General features: G+C 35.5%; 1 protein-coding gene across 2 annotated transcripts; it reads right to left on the bottom strand.

Moving 5' to 3' along the window:
• Nucleotides 1-6,752: 6,752 nt before the first annotated feature.
• Nucleotides 6,753-17,608, bottom strand: LOC141540146 (leucine-rich repeat-containing protein 14-like). 2 transcript variants are annotated; one of them, XM_074263829.1, is made up of 5 exons: nt 17,500-17,608; nt 16,757-16,930; nt 15,866-16,273; nt 11,015-11,641; nt 6,753-7,592 (listed from the first exon to the last, which is right to left on the bottom strand). In XM_074263829.1, exons 3-5 carry the CDS (start codon nt 16,225-16,227, stop codon nt 7,049-7,051), a joined length of 1,533 nt encoding a protein of 510 aa, XP_074119930.1. In that variant the 5' UTR covers nt 16,228-16,273; nt 16,757-16,930; nt 17,500-17,608; the 3' UTR covers nt 6,753-7,048. The 2 variants fall into 2 exon arrangements, with proteins under 2 accessions (XP_074119930.1, XP_074119940.1); XM_074263839.1 differs by lacking the exon at nt 16,757-16,930 and having other exon boundaries at nt 17,500-17,589.
• Nucleotides 17,609-19,198: the final 1,590 nt, after the last annotated feature.

The raw sequence follows: 19,198 nt of genomic DNA, 5'->3' as shown, positions 1-19,198 counted from the left end.
AAGGTATGCCTGTGTATACTGTATAAAATGGTCACTCAGCAAAAACTGGGTGAGTTTTAATTTGGATACTGCAATAAAGCTGCTTTTTAACCTTTGTTTTATACAAACTTTTTTTAAAGGAAAGATTAATTTTTTTGAGTCACTATAATTTCTCCCAGAATCCCTCTTCTTCTTCCTTCCAGGGAATCATCCCATATAATAAATATTTAAAAGAAAACATTAAAAAACTTCAAAACTAATAAATCTATAGAAAAAATAGAAAATATGTGTAATGTATCACACTTGTATCTCTTCTCTCTTTCTGAGGTCTAGCATGTTTCTCGTTCATTTTTAGAATCATGTTTAATCTCTAATTTTATAGCATTTATTTTTGATTTTTTTAATGGTTACTATTTCCAGTTATATTGTTTATAGTGGTGTTTGTTTGTTTATTTGCTTTTGCCTCTGCTCACTTCAGTCTTTCATTTCCTGTAAATCTTTCTAAGCTAATCTGTATTCATCATATTTGTCATTTTTACAGCTAAGAATTCCTTTATTTTCATGTACCACAACTTATTTTGTATTCCCCATTCTATGAACATTCATTTTTATTCCAGTACTTTACTATAAAAATAATGTTCCTATAATCATTTTGGTGTTTATAGTATGTATTTATTATCAATCACCTGTATGGGAAATAAACCTAGTATTGAAATCTCTGCATTGATGGTTGTAGACGTTTCAGTCACAATATTTTGCAAAATTTTACATTGCTTTCCAAAATGATTGTTTTAGTTCAGAGTCCTACAAACAATGCATTAAACTGCATTTTCCCCCACAACCACTCCAATTTTGGCAGTTCCCATATTTTCTCACAATTCCCCAATATTTGAGTATGAAGTAAAAAAATAAAAGTTTCAAAAATGTCTTTATGTTTTGTTTTCTACATCACCATAACATTCTCTAGTGCTTCTCTGTAGGGGTTCAGCCTCTGCAGGGGTTCCAGGGGGCTGAACAGGAGGAATGAATAGGATTTGGGTCAAAGGAAGACAGGAGTCATAGGGTAGTTTAAGTGAGAAGCTGATGGAAGTGATGCTCCCACTTCTCTCAGGCTCCTTCAGGCTTTATTTTTTTTAATTTTTATACTTTATTTTTAAATTAATTTTATAATTATAACTTTTTTTGACAGTACATATGCATGGGAAATTTTTTACAACATTATCCCTTGCACTCCTTCTATTCCGAATTTTCCCCTCTTTCCGTCCACCCTCTCCCCTAGATGACAGGCAGTCCCATACATGTTAAATGTGTTATAGTATATCCTAGATACAATATATGTGTACAGAACCGAATTTCTTATTGCACAGGAAGAATTGGATTCAGAAGGTAACAAGAACCTGGGAAGAAAAACAAAAATGCAAACAATTTACACTCATGTCCCAGTGTTCCTTCTCTGGTTGTAGCTTTGTAGATTATGTCCATCATTGATCAATTGGATCTGAATTAGATCTCTTTGTTGAAGATATCCACTTCCATCAGAATACATCCTCATACAGTATTGTTGTTGAAGTGTATAATGATCTCCTAATTCTGCTCATTTCATTCAACATCAGTTCATGTAAGTCTCTTCAAGCCTCTCTGTATTCATCCTGCTGGTCATTTCTTTTTTTTTTTTTTCCTGAGGCTGGGGTTAAGTGACTTGCCCAGGGTCACACAGCTAGGAAGTGGTAAGTGTCTGAGACCAGATTTGAACGCAGGTCCTCCTGAATTCAGGGCTGGTGCTCTATCCACTGCGCCACCTAGCTGCCCCCCCGCTGGTCATTTCTTACAGAACAATAATATTCCATAACATTCAAATATCATAATTTACCCAACCATTCTCCAATTGTGGGCATCCATTCATTTCCAGTTTCTAGCCATTACAAAAAGGGCTGTCAGGCTTTATTTTTATACTATATCATTATCATATACTTTTCTTTAGGTCAACATAGTCTTCAGGCATGTGTCTGACTTATTGACCTTTATATGTTACTACATTTATGGCTAAGTGTTAAATATTGATTACATTACACAAAGCCAATAATGAAAGGTAAATGTTATAAAAGGTTAAATGTCAGTGAATTTTGTTAGTTGACTTATGTTTTCTTTGTCAACTCTATGGATTGTTTGATTGCTCTACTTCCCTGACTTGAAACTATATACACAGGCATTTAGGGCAATTCCTAATATATAATATAATATAATAACCATCTTTTGGTTCCTAGATATCTTTTCTGAGTCTAAGTTGGTAAGCTCCATTATTTCTTGGACCTTTGGATTCTCTCCCATAGTGACAATACTTTCCATAGTGTGCTCTCCTTTATCATTTGTCTCAGTGAGTGATTAGTTTTATTAAAACAGAAATATGCATATGGAATCATTTCTAATTAACTTGCCCAAATTCCCCTGTCACCAGATTTTTTGAGATAATGTTTTAGTGCTGTAATCAAGCCAATTATAAATAATATAAGAAATAGTAGTCCACTAATGAGAATCATAGAAGGAAATGTTGTTCCTCCATGAGTGCTGTGCACATTTGATCTCAGTGCTGGGCTTTGCCAATCAGCTTAGAGATTGTGGCTCCCAACACTCCTCTTCTTCCCCATGATCATCCCACAAAACAAATAGTGTTTTTAAAAAATTAAAAATAATCAAAAGAACTCTGCATAATTGATTAATACATCAATAAGTCTGATAAAATGTGCCATTGTAGATCTCCCACTTCTGCAAAGAGATGGGGCTTTGGGGAGGAGGGGAGGCTTTGTGTATCTCTTCTGATGAACCACATTTTCCTTTTTACTTTCAATGTTCACTTGATTTTTTTTTATGCTTTTACATTGCTACGAACATTGGGTATATTTTTTCCTTAAATTTATTTCATCTACATTAGATTCTGTGTATCTCTACCTCTATGATCATTCAATTCATTATTTCTTACACTACAGTGCTTTTCTATTACATTTATGTTTCACAATTTGCGTAGCCATTTCTCAATCAATGGGAATTACTTTGTTTCCAATTCTTTGTTATCATACAAAGTGCTACAATAAATATTTTGATTTGCACTGATACATTGTTATCATTAGTGGCCTGTGAATAGAATCTCTGCTTCAAAGGACTTAGAAATATTAGTAAACTTATGTGCATAATTTCAAATTATTTTCCAAAATGGTTGTAGTAATTCACATTTCCAGCAAGGTTACACTAGTACACTTCATCATCCTACAATCCCTCCAATGTTTATTATTATTTGGTCAATGTTTGCAGAGTCTGAGTTGTTTTCCATTTCATGAGTTCTTTACTTTCTAATTCTCTGTTCTAACAAAAGGAACTACTAAAATATTTTTACATAGAAGATCCTTATTCTCTTTATTTGATCTCTTTGGAGAATAGCCTAGAAATGGTATTGTTGGGGTCATTCAGGCACAGTCTATTGACTTTGGAAGTATATTTTCACTATCTTCTAAACAGATCAACCCAGGTTCCACAAAGCCTTTGACCTTTATAACAAATCTCATTTTCTTTTTCTGTCCTATTGACCAATCTGACAAGTGTGAGAGATATTAATTTGTTTTCTCAGCTGCTCTTTTTTGTTGCTTTCTTGTCTGTATCAGAAAAATGTTTGGAAAAGATATTGGACACAAAAGCATAGATAAGGGGAGAAAAATGAAATAATGAAATGGAGACATTGAGTATGGACTGTCTTTTCCAGGAGTCTGTGTGTGAAAGGAAGGAGAGATTTTGGATGGTGGCTAGAGATGATGGTAAAATCAAGTGCATTTTTTTAAAGATAGGAAGCGAAGATATTTGCAATCAGTAGGGAACTAAACAATAGATCAGAGACTGAAAATTAAGAGAGAGAGATCATCAGAATGGTAATCTCTTGAAGGAGAGGGATGAAGTGTTTTATTAGAGGAATTGAAAAAGGCCTCATCTTCAACTGATAACAGAAAGAGGAGACAGTAGGGGGAATCTCATCCTGATGATCCAATGTGTATATTTAGGGAGAAAAAAGGGAACTTCAATTCCCTCTATCTTTCCATTTTTTTCTGAGACCATTTTCTTTCCACTGCATGAGCTTTTTGGGCTACCACAGATGTTAATTTGTATTCATTGTCTTTTGCAGAAAAAGAGAAACACAGTAAGATGTACATAGTTCCACCTGTTGTTTTTGTTGTTGTTTTGTTGTTGTTGTTGTTGTCATTTATCATGTGTTCCACAGAATGATTCTATCTGTTTTCTTATCCTTTCTCAATCAATGTGCATTTTAAATGTTTACTCTGTTTCAGGCTCTGTGCTAAGTGCTTGGGCCACAAAAATAAGCAAGAGTTCCTTCTATCAAGGTGCTTAGAATTTAATGGGATGGCAATGTGCAAACAAATATATTTAAAGTAAGCTATATACAGGTTAGAAAAGAAATACTTAACAATAGAAAGGCACAAGAATTAAGATGGCCTAGGGAAGATTCCTATAGAAGATGGAATTTTATTTGGGCCTTAAAGGAAGCTAAAGTAGTCAGTAGTTGGAGCTTTCTTTTCCAATATAGTTAAAAGCTCTATTTTTTATCTGTTCTTCACTTTTCCTATCGGTCTTAGATCATTTTAAGGACTGACATTTTTGAAACTTTTTTTTATAGAACTCTAACAATTTTAATCCTATCTTTCTACTGGCTAGTATCATTGCCCATGCATTATTAAAAAAAAAAAAGTCCAGTCAGCAAAAGATTTTAACCTATTAGCACTGGAAAATGTATTTTTATTATTCTGCATATTGATTCATAATCTCCTTGATATCAGGTTCTATATGAGTCTATTAGAATCACAGTGGATTGTTTATTGAATCAGAATCTTTCAAAATTTTTCATTTTTATAACTTTGATATTTTAAGATAAATTGCTTTTCTGGTACCATACACTTCATACAAATATTCCATAGCTCTTCAAAACCTTGATCTTCACACATATTGTTCCATTTCTTATCCCTGGCTTAAACTTTCACCCATATCTAGAATGTATTTCTTTTATTCTTCATTTTTATTTAGTAATCTTTGTCATTTAGGAGAGATTTTCTGTATTCTCCAAGTACTACTAGAGCTCTGTCTCCTTGCTTCCCCCCCCCAACTCCAAGTTCATTTGGATTTCACATATAGTCAATCTTCAATTTTTTGTGGGTAAGTGTTAAAAGTAAAACTTCAAATAGTGAACCAATGGAAATTAGAGATTAGGTCACTGTAATCACCAAAACCCATATTTTTTCACTATAGATTATTGAAAATATTGTTTTATATATAATTCTTTGTGGCAAACAATATTTCTGAAAATTGCAGTTTTTCTAACACAGTAACTATGAAATAATCAATAAAATGCAGGGGAGAGGACAGACAAGCTGGATGGGATGGGGAGGAACAGGGGCAGTGTCAGAAAAACTGAGGTGGAATAAAAAGGAAAAGGGCAACCTGCCATCTTTAACCTCCCTTTCAGCTTTATGGTTGAAATGTTCCCCAATGAAAAAACAAATGCTTAGGGATGGTTACTGGCTTATATGCTGCTTAACTTAGTCAGATCTGATCAGTTTAGCCCTGCCAAACTGGCAGAGATGAATCAAGATGCACATCCTGGCCCCAGGCTGGATGATCAGAAGCCCATTTACAAGGATAATGGCAAAGATGGGATGCTTCTCCATGCCAGCACCAAGGAGAAGGTAGGAAGAATTATCATCTTATTTAACCACAAACTTAGCCATCTATATATGTTGGAAAAGAGATTCTCATTCAAGTGTGGATAGGATTAGATTGCTTATATGCCATATATGTAATATATAGAGATTACAAAATATGTATATATTAATATATCATATATATATATAAATATATGTAGCATATCTTAAATTGCTTATGTACCATATGTATAATATATTACATATATGTGATAAATACATAAGCAACCAAATCCTACCCACATTTTAAAAATTAATTTATTTGTTTTTAGTATACATTGTTTTTATGAAACATGTTGGGAGAAAAAATATCTGAAAAAAAAGGGAAAAAACATAGGAGAAAAAAATAGGAAAAAGAAGTGAATATAGCATTGTCTTTTTAAAGGAATAGTCTTCCTTTTCCAAATTGTCGACTCTTTCTTGCATACCTCATTTCTTTTCTCATTTTTTTTCATTTACTTCTTTTATTTGCCTTTTAAAGTATTTTATGAACACTTCCAAGAAATCTCTTTGGGCTGAAGAACAATTCATATTACTCTGAGATTTCCTCTATGAATATTTTGTCTTCTTCCGAGTTGGTATTTTGGTCTTTACTATCACCCTACTAGCTTTGTATGGTTAAAGTTCTTTTATTTTTTTTGCTCATCTTCTTTTTCTTTTGGCATCATTCTTTTTTCACTTTTATGGTTGAGCTCTGCACTTGGCGTAAAGGGAATACTGTCTCAAGCTTCCTATACAGCTCTGTGTCTTGGCTTTAAGCATAGGGTCCCCTTGGGTTTGCAGTGGGTAGCTTTGTTTATGCATATGCATATAATATATATGTATATACACACATGTACACATGTGCATGGGCGTACATATGTGTTCACACGCATGTATACATGCACATGTGTGTGCACACACGGGTATATACACACACACAAACCCATCTCAAAACTATCTATAGATGCTTTACTTATGTTAGCAAAAAAATGAAAACATGTCTAACAAAGAAAAATAATAAATTACAATATACTCATGTAAACAATGCTTTAAATTCACATTTATTTAAAATGATAAATAAAAACAGAAAGATATGAAAGGTTTTTACACAAAGATTATAAGAATAGTGAGTAGATATGTATATATCCTTATTGTTCTCTTTTGTAAAATGTTAGGGTTTTAGATGAGATTTATTTCTTGTTTTGAATATTTGGATATCTTTCTTGGTTAAGATTATATTTAAAATAGTTCTCAAAAATGATAAATGAAACTATCATTATTATCATCTTAGGAGTGTGAGATTTCCCCCCCCATCCCCAACTCCTAATAGCCCACTACCGCAGTTCAAAATAATCACCCATGTCAAAATTGGCAGATCCTTCTATTATTGCTGACTGTAGAATTTTATTCATCATAGAGGAAAACACTTCATTGCCAATAGGTTGCTGTAATAGTACAGGAGAATGATTATACTGGAGCAGGTTTTTACCAGAGTTTGGGAAGACAGGAACTGATATTGCTTTAAGTTTGGACAATTTGCTCTTGCACTGCTTCATGAAAATAAAAATACTGAAGCCAGATAGAGGGTTGCCATACAGACCAAGATGGGAGATTCTGGCACAGGAATATAGATAGGGCAAGATTTCATAAAAGTCAGCATCCTTGATCCTACACATTGACACATTCAACCACATCAGTGAGTTTGAGACTGATTTTAGAAGTTCCAGGAAGGAGTCTAGTTGATCTGTTATGTTATTGCCATCAAGATCCAGCTTTATGAGATGGGAGCTATGGTGACTTTGGGACAGGTAGGTTAAATCTTTGCTTGTTAGAGAGCAAGAAGAAAGTTGAAGGCTCTCCAGGGAGTACTCTAGACCTCTGAAAATAAAATAAAAAAATAAAGATATGATTTATATATAAAAACTGAGATGTCCATTTCTATCTCCACTCCTATTCCATGCTTATGGAATGTCTTTAGCTTCTAGATTTCTATCTGAGTAGAACAAATTTCCCTGTTTATGGACAGTTTACATTTTGACCAAGATAGATACAGAATAGTAATAATAATAACATATATATACATATATATAATAGTAATAAAATGCACTAATGAGGAAACTTGCTAATACTGGGGCTTAAAAAAGTTATAATTTTACAAAATCTATTAATGACCATCAAAATGAATCTTTTATCATAACCAAAGAAGGCCTGAGTGTAGTAAAGGGATTATAAAAAAGAGCTTTGGAAGATTGTTTTGAAGAAATTAAAAACATTCAGCCTTAGAAACTTAGGAAGACCTAAGAGAAAATATCCTGGAAACATGAGACATGTAATTCTAGAAATATCAGAATTAGAAGTAAGTCAATTTAGGATTTGCATCTCACCTAGAAACAAACAGAAGGTTCTAATGCAGATAGCTAAAATCCTCTTACCCTCACCTTTCTGAAGTCCATGTTCTCCATCTTTGATTTAAGCAAAATCATCTAAGATTATGATGGCAACACAGATAAGATTTATCAAAATATCAAAGTAGTGGCCGGAAGGAAAAATGGAAGGGTCTTCTGTAAAATTCTAGTTGATCCATATGCTCACAAACCTAGCAATGCTAATCAGAGAGGCCCCATGGCTTCATCAAACCCAGACTGATATGTCTAAAGTTCCAGGAAGATGTGAAACTTAATGATCAAATGGCATGGAAGAGGCCAGGCATGTACACTCCAGGGCCTCATCAAGTATTGTGGCAGGCTGACTTGATATGCCCATATATTCTAGAAAACAGAGAAAAAGTCTCTATGAAGGATGGGGGACAGGTGGGGAAGATGAGGAACTGACATTATCTGTACTTTTCTTTCCTCTTAATTATTCAAAGGACTTTTGAACACATATATGAAACATATAGAAAGTTTAGTGAAAAAAACATTTAAACAATATAAGGAAGCATTGGATCAAATATAGACTAGTTATTTGCAAATCTAATCCCAAATATGGAGATCAAATTGTCAGGAGAGGATAAAAAGGTTAAAAAAAAAAAGAATAAAAATCCAATCTTAGTTGTCTAAACAAGGAAAAATGGAATATAAACAGATCACCTATTCTATATCACCATCAGAATGGCAAAAAATGACAAAATAGATAATTGATGATTGTTGGAGTAGATATAGAAAGAGAAACATACCAATAAACTTTCAGTGGAGTTGTGAATTGTCAACCTGTTTCAGGAAAGCAAGGTTATATGCTAAAAGTTATTAAGTTGCATATAACCTTTGATTTAGTGAGTGGGATTACTAGTCGTGTCCCAAAGAGATTCAAAGCAAAAGGAAATAATTCAGTTGAATTTTTAAAATATTTATAGAATTGAAAACTAAGGGGGTTTCTATCATCTGGGGAAGTTACTGGACAAATTATGAAAAGGATAGATTCTGAGAATAGATGTAAAGAGAGAGTAGAAGTAGAAGAAAAATTAATATTATAATTAAATGACCATAAAGAATAATTAAGAACTCTCATTAATACTTTGAAAAGCCAGGACTTAGGAAGACAGATGCAGAAGCATAGGACCTGTATGGCCTTATGGAAAAATTATAGACTTGAGACAGAAAGAGCAATACATTGTTTTGGACATGGCCAATATATGGATTTGTTTTATACTACTGTGCTCATTTACAACAAGGAAGTGTTTTCCCCCTCAAATTTGGGGGAGATGATTTTGAAGAGATTATTATCACAATTGAGTGAGATGGCACATTAGATAGAGCACTGGGCTTGGAATCATCGATTCAAATCTGGCCACAGATATTTTATATCTGTGCGATTCTCCAAAACTCACTTTGTTATGATTCCTACAAGGTACTAAGACAGTGGAATTGATAAAGACAATAATTATCTAATTTAGCATGGTTCAGTATGATTGATCTGTTCCTACAAGGAGATGTTATGAGCCAGAACTTGAAACAAGGTACTAAGTGGAATTGAGGAGACAATGGTTAAATCTTATTTAGCACTGATTTAATCCTACAACAAAGAATGGTTTCCTAGTGATGTAATGATTGGTGTGTACTCAGTATACAGCATATAAATAAGAAGCTCTCAAGGCCAGACCCACAAGCCCACTCTCAGAGGCGGAGTCAGATTCATTCCAATTTCCACCTTTGTGCTGGCTAGAGACATTCGGAGGAAGAGAGTCTAAAGCTGGCAGAGGCAAAGGACTAGTGGCAAGAGCTCTCAGAACCAAGGAGAAAGATAGGCCTCTAAGAAAGCTTACTGGGCCCAGGCAAGGAGACAATACTTGGAAAGAGAAAATAAAGGATCTGGACTTTAGCTCCTGGCTGCATTTGGGGTGATAACACTGAACTGAAAGGAAGGCTGCTCCCAGAAGCCCCCCAAGAAACCTGCTCCCAGAGAACATTATATTTTAGAGAAGGACATTACATCACTTGACCCTGTTTGCCTCAGTTTCCTCACCTGTAAAATAAGCTACTGAAGGAAATGGCAAATCACTCCAGCATCTGGAACCTTGAGATATTATACCTACCAGATTGGCTAAAATGATAAAGGAGGAAAGTGACAACTGTTGGAATGGATGTTGAATTCATTGTTGGTGGAATTGTAAATTGATCCAATCAATGTATAAAGCAATCTGGAATTATCCCCAAAAGTTATTAAACTACTTATGTCTTTGACCCAGCAATATCACAAATTAGTCTATTTCCAAAGATGATTAGGGAAAAAGGAAAATAATCTCTGTTTTAAAATATTTACAGCAGATCTCTTTGTAGTGTTAGGTCAGGGAATGTCTGAACAAATTATTATATATATTTGAAATGGCATACTATTGTCACAGATTTTAGAAAAATATAGAAAGACTTGCACAAATAACAAAGAGTGAAATGAGTAGAACCAAGAGAACATTATATATAGTAAGAATGACATTGAGTGAATAAGTTATTTTATCTTTCATAAATACTCAAAGTAACTATAAAGGATATATAAAGAAAGATGCAGTCCAGAGAAATGATAAATAGAAATATGCATAATTTTATATATTTGTATTTGTGTGTGTGTGTATGCACACAGATTGAAGCCCAACTTCTGTGACTCTTATCCTGACATTCTTTCCACTGCTTCCCTCTAATGACCTTACAGTGGTTATGAGATGTGTCTGAATTCAGGAATTTAACCTGCTCTTCCTAGCCTAATGGACCAGATATTGTTGCCAAAAATCTTCCAATATCCTTGCAGAAATTTCAAGACTGGACATTTGAAGAAGATGGGGCTTAGCATTGTCTCTCTGCCTCACTTACCCAAGTAGATATTCCAGCTGATCTGAAAGACAAATATTACGTAAGGCAATCTCCCTGAGGTGTCTCAATTGGTTCAGATTGGCAGCAAAAAAGTCAAAGTTGGCCTTTAATATGGGATCTTTCCACCATTCTCCTTTTTCATTAAAAAAAGGCAGTTTCAAGCTCTGCAGGTTTTGGAAGCTAATAATCTGTGACACAAGCCATCTCATATCTCCCAAAGTTATACTACTATGAATTAGGTCCATTCTACGTAGTGCCAGAGGGTCCAAAAGAGACAGGAACTTTTCAGCCTTTCTAGCAAAGTCATAGGTACAGTAGAAATCTCGGCAGAGCATATGCAAAGGGCTGTTGGCATTATTCTGGAGGGCTACTTCTAGACACTCTTCAGACAAAGGTTCCACATGAAGGTCCACCAGGAGATCCACAAATACTTCCTTTGGAAATGTTGTGGCTAGAGATACTTCTGTCACCTTGTCCCTTGCTTGACTTTCTAAGTCATATGTTGACTGTTCAGGGAAGATGTGGATATTGGCTTTGGTTATTGAGATGGTCCACAGCCTCACGAATCTCAAGTTACAAAGAAAATGTTTATTAAACAATCCTGTCATATCTAGTTGTCGTAGCCTCCTGAATTAAGGACAAAAACAAACAAACAAAAAAACCCAACATACAAATATACAAACACACACACACACAAAAAAACCACAAAATAAAACAAAACAAACAAACAAAAAAAAAACAAGTCATAATCTGGCTCAACTTATTTGTTGACTTCTATTAGCTTTATAATAAGAGGTCCAAAATTCACTTTTTCTTGCCTTCCTCCTAATTAAGAGATCACTAAACAGAAGAATCAACTGGTATGGTCAAGATATTCATAACTGGCTTTGCCAAGAACAGACCTTTTTATTTTATCCCAAAAGTCATTGGCTCCATGGACTCTTTTGGACAAAATAATCTTCCCCCCCCCCAACTATAGCCTTTTCCACCTCCACAATGGAGGTAAATGGAGATGGATGCCTCTGAGTCTGACATCAACTGAAAAATAATCACAGGTCTGCATGTCCTTCTTGAGAGTTTTTGTGGCATAATCAAAAACCAGGATTCAAGAAAGACCTGGGTTAAAGTTCTACCTCTGACACATATAGATTGGATAACTCACCTAATTTTTCAGTGTTCTAGGCAAATTCCTAAGACTGTTTATGGCAGAAAAGCATTGATTTTGGTAGTTAATTTATCCAAGAATTCTCTATTTCAGTGATATCCTAGATCCAGTCCTTATTCTCAAAAAAAGCCCTAGGGCAAATCGTTCATGCATTCCTCATAAACACACACACACACACACACACACACACACACACACACACACACACACACACACACACCCACTCTAATTTTGCTTATTTCTGTGTCAGGTTTCCAGGCTCAGCCCTTACTACCTTAGCCTGTCCCTTAGTGTCCACAATACTATCAACCCTTTTTTTCCTGGCTAAGGACATAACTCCTAAAGCTATGACTTCCAAAGATTTCTGAAATTCTCTCAGGGGAGAGTTGCACTACTTGCCAGCAATTAATGAGTAGGCCAAACTTTGAAATTTCTAACTACTTGTCTTCTTCAGTGTTTTCTCACCCTCTGATAAACTGTCTACATACATTCCTCAGAGTTTAGCACATCTCCACTGGCTCTTACTCTACTCAGTGGTACTGAATACCCATCTGTCAATAAGGGGCAACCTTCTTCTTAAACATTGCTATTTATTTGCTTAATTCCAACAATCTTGCCAAATATACCACCACTTCTTATGCATGCATTTATTATGTTTTCTAGAAGATCCTTTTTAATAAGTAGCACAACTTTTTTTTATACATTTCTATCTCCAGCTTCTTCAATTATCTGGTTCTCATTGAGTTGAGATTTTACTGTTCCTGGCTATTATATTTACTATGGCTATCTTCTCCTAATAACTCTGAATACATTCATCTTGGTGGTGGAAGTCTGAAGACTCCTTACTTCTTAATGATGTAGTCTTTCTACTTATCACTAAGAAATCACTGCTCCTTTGATATTTACTCTATTCAAAATGATCAGCTAGGCAAGATCCTAGATGTATCTACTGACTTGTGCCCATGCTTCTTCTCACTTCTGTTTATGCCTTTGTATTAGGAGACATGCTGATGTTCTTAGCCTATTCAGCTCCCCATAATTTATTCTGTAATTCTGCCTCAACCACACTTAGAGCTTATCAACACCATAACTTTGATCTCATTTGAACTGAACCTTCATTTCTGCAGGGGGGGTGATATTTATTTTTTGTAATGCACCTATTTGTCTACTCCTCTGCTTTGGAAAAGAATATCTTCTACATAGGGCCTTTCATGATGTCCTCCAATGTTCGCTTCCTTGCTATCATGAAGAAAGAAAAAAAAAAAACCTTTGTAAATGCAGGAAAGATTTACTTTAAATTCTTATAAAAATGGGTACTGAGGTGAGTAGAGTCACCTTTGAAATTCCAAAAAGGCAGATTTTTTTTCCCTATCCTGAAACACAAGTCCCTTCTCTGATTCCCCATTAATTAGATGTTGTTATTGAAGTTATACAACATGAATCTCCACCCCTCGTTACATAGCCAGTCCCTGCCCCAAAGAAGCTTACATTCTAGAAGGGGGGAGGTAACAGAGGAGGGCTAAGGACAAAGAACAAAATATTCTTTGCTAGTCTTTGCCCCCCAGGAGCTTAATTTCTTTTGGGGAAAATAACTTCCACCCTTGATTATTCTTTGATGTCCTTAGGGATTTCAGTTTTCTACTTTAAGTTTCATTTCTCCAATTTAATTTTCTATGGAAATCAAATAAATGTCCGTTCATTTCTCATACCTTGTATATACTTAAATATACATTGTCTCTCCTGCAAAATTGTAGCCTTTCTGATGGGAGAGATTAATTCTCTTTGGCATTTTTTTATACCTAGTGCCAAGTATAGTATCTCTTAGGGCAAGATACAAGACTGAGGTTGTAATTAATATATGAAATTCAATATAAATTCAATATGGGAAACTCCCTCTACCAATACATCTCATCACCCTCTTTGCAAATTCTATTGAGAATGCCTGTGATGGAATATAGCCTCTAGAGGAGACAGCAATAATTTTAAGGTCCTCTGACCTTAGGGTTCTTCTATTCTAACAATCTATCAGTGATTCTAAAGTCTTCTGGCTTTGGAATCTATGATCTTGAGGGACCTTCCTCTCCCTCCCACCCCACCAACATTGGAGTACTATTGTTTTAGCAATCTATCAATGATTGTAAAAGTCTCTGGCCTAGGAATATAATATTTCTTCACTTAAACTTTAGGAAAGATATTAGTGATCTTGAGACTCTCTAATCTTAGACTGTTTTTGTTCTGACAATATGTCTGTCAATGATTTTAAAGACTTCTGGCCTAGGATGGTCCTAACTCTGCTGGTCAGTAATAACTAAATTCCTCAGCCCACTCCTCAGTTCTACCTCTAGGACATAAAATTAGCATAGCAATGATATGAACTGGATAACTTTGTCTCCTTGCTCCAGGTGCTTTACTAAATTCATTTGGAATTTTGCCCCTTGACTTGGATATGGGTTCAAGCCTGCAAATTCTTTTGAGACACCTTGCAACACAGTCTGTGACCCCCCACCTTTGGATTGAGGTCCCTTTCCAACCTCAAAACCTGGAACACTGAGAACTTCAGTGACTTGCCCAGTAACTGGTATTAGAGGTGTGCCTTGAACCCAGATTTTCCTGGTTTTGAGGCCAAATCTGTTACGTCAGTCTTAGGTGCTTTACACCAACTAACTGGAAGCTCTTGTACTTGTACTGTGGTCCTTCAGCATCTTGCTTCCTTCTCTTTCCCCTTATGCTCAGTTTTCAGTTGACTTGATTTTTTGAACATCTCTTTTGTTGTCTCCCCATCTCCCATCACATAGCTTGACCTAGCCTAGGAACTAATAGGATTGTTTGAATAGCTTCTTAGTTTGTCTCCCTGCTCCCAGAATCTCCCCCATTCCAATCCACCCTTTATATCGTCTTCAAATTTACACTCCTATAAGGTAAGTTTGACATCACTTCCCTACTCAGTCTTCAGGTGCTCCCCATTTCCTCTAGAGGAATCCAGTGTCAGGATGAAGATGTTTTTAACTCATGTTTCTTTCTACTCCTTTCTTTTTTGTATTTCTCTCTGACACATACAGTGTCCTGATTAACCTGGTCAACTAATAGCTTTTTCGTCTTTTTGACCTGAGCTTTTTCAGAACTCACACTAAAAAAACTCCCTCTTTACTTTTATTTCATCACTGAAAGCTATTTTCAAAATCTAAAAGAAGATATCATTCTTTCCCACTCAAATGATACATTTTAACTCTTATTTCTCCAGAAATTTATTTAATTCTATGTTTTCCTTTTTGCTTGTCTTTATGTTAAATGTGCCCAACTCTGAGGGAATTACATTAAAGCTTCTTATTAATATTTTCTTGTAATTTAGTGCTCATTTTGTTCACTTAATTTTACCTTCATTAATGTGGGTGTTCAAAGTTTTACCATTTCTTGCTTGTAGTCATTTTTTCCATCCTCCCTCCACTTCCACACCCACCCCCTTCCCCACACCTACTCCCACTCCCACTCCCTAGTCTAGTGTTTTTCCCATATGGAGGTTGCTTTGTATTAAATAATCTAAATATGTACTGTATCCATCCTCTCTTTGAATCCCCACCCTAGTATTCTTTCGTATGAAAGCAGCTTAGCAAATGACAGTTGAAATAAATTCACAGAATCTGTTTCCCAGAATGAAATAAAACTTCCCACGTATTTTAAGGACAAACCTGTTTGGGAGCTTCTGTGAACCATCCATGAGTACTTTCCTTATATATTTCATCAGTCCCAAGATGATGGCATCAATATTGCCTCTAGTTGACTCATTATATACGAGAGGCCACCGACATTCAGAACACTTCTCAGAAGATGTCCGAGAGAAGCACCAACATGTCTGCAGCAGCTGTTGGAATTTAAGTTGGGAGTAAGGCCACATCTTCACCAGTTCACACAGCAGCTTTTTCTTATTTTCTTTGAAAGCCACCTTGAATATGATAATATATATGATCCGTGGCATAGATTCCAAGATTTTACATGTGGCCTCCTCATTCTGGATCAGTTGCCGAGCACTTAGAAAAGTCAGAGAGTACATGAGAAGGGCTTTGGGACCTGGGACCCAAACAGAGAATTGCCAAGACCTGTCAAGGGGAAAGGTCAGAAAGCAAATAATGAATCCTGGGGATTTAATAACACTATTCTACCTTCTCAATTCCACTCATCCCATTCCAGGCCACCAGTAAATGCAGACCAACCAACAAATGTAATTAGAATTACAAAGGTAGGTATAGGAAATGTTTAATTCCAATTTACCAATTGTTCCTACTTCCTCAGCTTGCCCTGTTTCCTAGGCTAAGCTGGAAATAACTCCAAAGCTTTTCTTTAAGCTTCCCATTCTTCAAATTGGGCCACCATATTTTCCCAATACTTTTATCCAACTACCTTGTCCAAGAAAGGTTTCCATTGTTATCACCATTACATAAGACATAGTCAGCCTGGCTCAGCACAAAAAACTCTGCCTTTAAGGTTAGACCAATTTTCAACTCTGTCTAAGATCACAGAACTGTTAAAAGTGTCAAATTTTTAAGGTATCTGAAATTGAAAACAGCAATACTCCAACCTACCTTATAGGGTTGCTAGAGAAAGGAAGTTTCTGACATTTATGCTATTATGATGATTAGCTGACTTTGGAAAGTCAGAGAAGATTGACTTGCTAGAGCGAGAGCCATGGACCTGGAACTTTATCAGGAAACTTGCCCCAAAAAGAGGTCACTCAGAATTTGATATAACTGAAAAAACTAAACAATAAATGAATAAAAATTAATGAAAAAATGAATTCCCTTCTGCCTCCAAATAGCTCATTTCCAATCACATGAACTATTCCTTCTGACAGTCCTCAGCCTAAGCTGGCATGTTAACTTAACACCCTCCTACTCTTTCTTTGTAGAAATTCTAAAGGTTACAGAACTAAAAAACAAACTAGGGACTGTCAACTCCAGCTTTCTAATTATTTCGTAAATGGAAATCAAGGCCCATAGAGGAAAAAGATTTACTCCAATTCCACCACGAATTAGTAATATAGCTATAACTGAATTAAATTAGCTCAATGCCTTTCTCTTCTTTTCAATTCCTTTCTTTACTCCTGTTCACTCTTCCCATCCTCTAAAAAAGAATGAGCCTTAGATAGTCTATATGAAGAAATTGGGTAACCTCCTGAGGATACCTTCAGAAGATAAAGGCACCAAGGGCCAAAGAAGCAGCAAAACTGTAATTATACTGATCCTCTTCTACCTAAATCTTTGTCTTGTTACCTCTGAATACCCATATTCTGCCATCTTTGTGAGACAAACTTCAAAGATCCACTCACCTGAAATAATGGGGTAATGGTCAGCTAAGATGTAATATGTAACTAGGCTTTACTTGAGGACCACTGAACTCAGGTTGCTTTGGAGCCTATTTAATTTAAAGGCATTATGTCCTCTGCTACACAGACACCTGTGCCCAACTCCATTGTTAGGCGTAAATGCTAGAGAGATTACAGCTGATTTTACTTTATCACTGAAGTTAGTCTACATAAGTACTCTTTAGTTGGCTTTTCTTCTCCAACAATTCAAGGGCTTGGATTTATGGAGGCTTGCTAATGTCAAAGTGAAGATAGATGAAGGACAAGTATTTTTGGAATTAATATGCTAGATACCTGGAGTCCCTTGGGGAAAGATGAAGACTATGGACAATCAATTAGCAAGGACCTGAGGGCCTCCTGTGTGCTCCTCAGAACCAATTGATCTTGAGCAAGTGAATAGGAACTTGTTACAAGGTTCAGAGGATTTCTCTTTTGAAAGGATAAATAGGAAAATAGCAGAATCAGGGAAAATATGACATGTTATCTGCCAAGAAAAGAAGCCTCAGGAGACCCTGGAACTGTCATTTTATATATTATCCTAATGCTGTTCATTTTCTTATTTACTAATTCATATTTTTCTTGTCATGTTTCCCTAAATTTCTCCTGTCTGTAATTACTTAAAATCAATAATATTCTATTCATTATGATTTCTTTGACCATTCTAAAGCCAATTGTCTATAATCTTTGATGTAATATGATTTTGTGATTTGTAATATGTAATGATGATGTAATATGATTGGGGGAGGGGCTTCTGTTCTAACAGTAATTCAGTAATCCTAAATCTTCTGGCTTTGGTGTCTATCTCAGGAACTTCCCATGCTCCCAACCTAAGAACAACAATCTGTCTAATTTGAATAGAGCACTCCTCAATTCATTACTGACTGTCAAATAGCTTTTATCCTCAAGATAGTCCCACCGACAAAACTCTTGAGATAATAGTGATAATGGTCAGTGAGAACCAAAGGATCACTCCTTCCTACTTATGAGCCATAGAATTAGCATATCAGTGATAGAAAGCTGGATAAATGTGTCTCCTTGCTTCTGTTTCTCTGCTAATTTCTTTTGGACATTCAGCCGGCTTTGTAATGATGTTACAATTACAATAAACTTTGCCCTTTGGCTAAAGAGATGGGTTCAAGCCTGTGAATTCTTTTGAGGCATCCCAATACCAGTCTATGATCCCAAACTTTTGGGGTCCTCTTCCCAACCTCAAAACCTTCTCCCTTTTCTCTACCCATTTTTCCTCTTATTATAATTAGTGCTGCTATAACTTTTCTGGTATGTATGAAACATTTCATTCTATCATTTACTTCCTTAGCAAACTTATTTATCATTGGGCCAGTAGCTTTAAATTGGCCAGTTATTTTCCTTCCAAAATTCAAATTGATTTCCAGAACAGATAGATCAATTTAAAATAACATTTCTAGTCTCTAACCAAATTTGTATTGCTATATCTATTTATACCAAGATAAATAGCTAGTGAAAGAAACTATCTTATGAAGAACTCCACTGACACACTGATGAATGCAGGAAAGATTTGTTTTGCGTTCTTGCAAGAAGGGATGCCTAGATGAGTAGACACACCTTTGAAATTCCAAAGGCAGCTTTTAAGTCCCTGCTGAAACATAAGTCCTTCCCCTGATTCCCCATTAATTGAATATTA

This window comes from Sminthopsis crassicaudata, chromosome 1 (genome assembly GCF_048593235.1).
Source record: "Sminthopsis crassicaudata isolate SCR6 chromosome 1, ASM4859323v1, whole genome shotgun sequence".
NCBI lineage: Eukaryota > Metazoa > Chordata > Mammalia > Dasyuromorphia > Dasyuridae > Sminthopsis > Sminthopsis crassicaudata.
The sequence above is the reverse complement of the archived record's forward strand: the minus strand, read 5'-3'. Positions and strand labels throughout refer to the sequence as shown.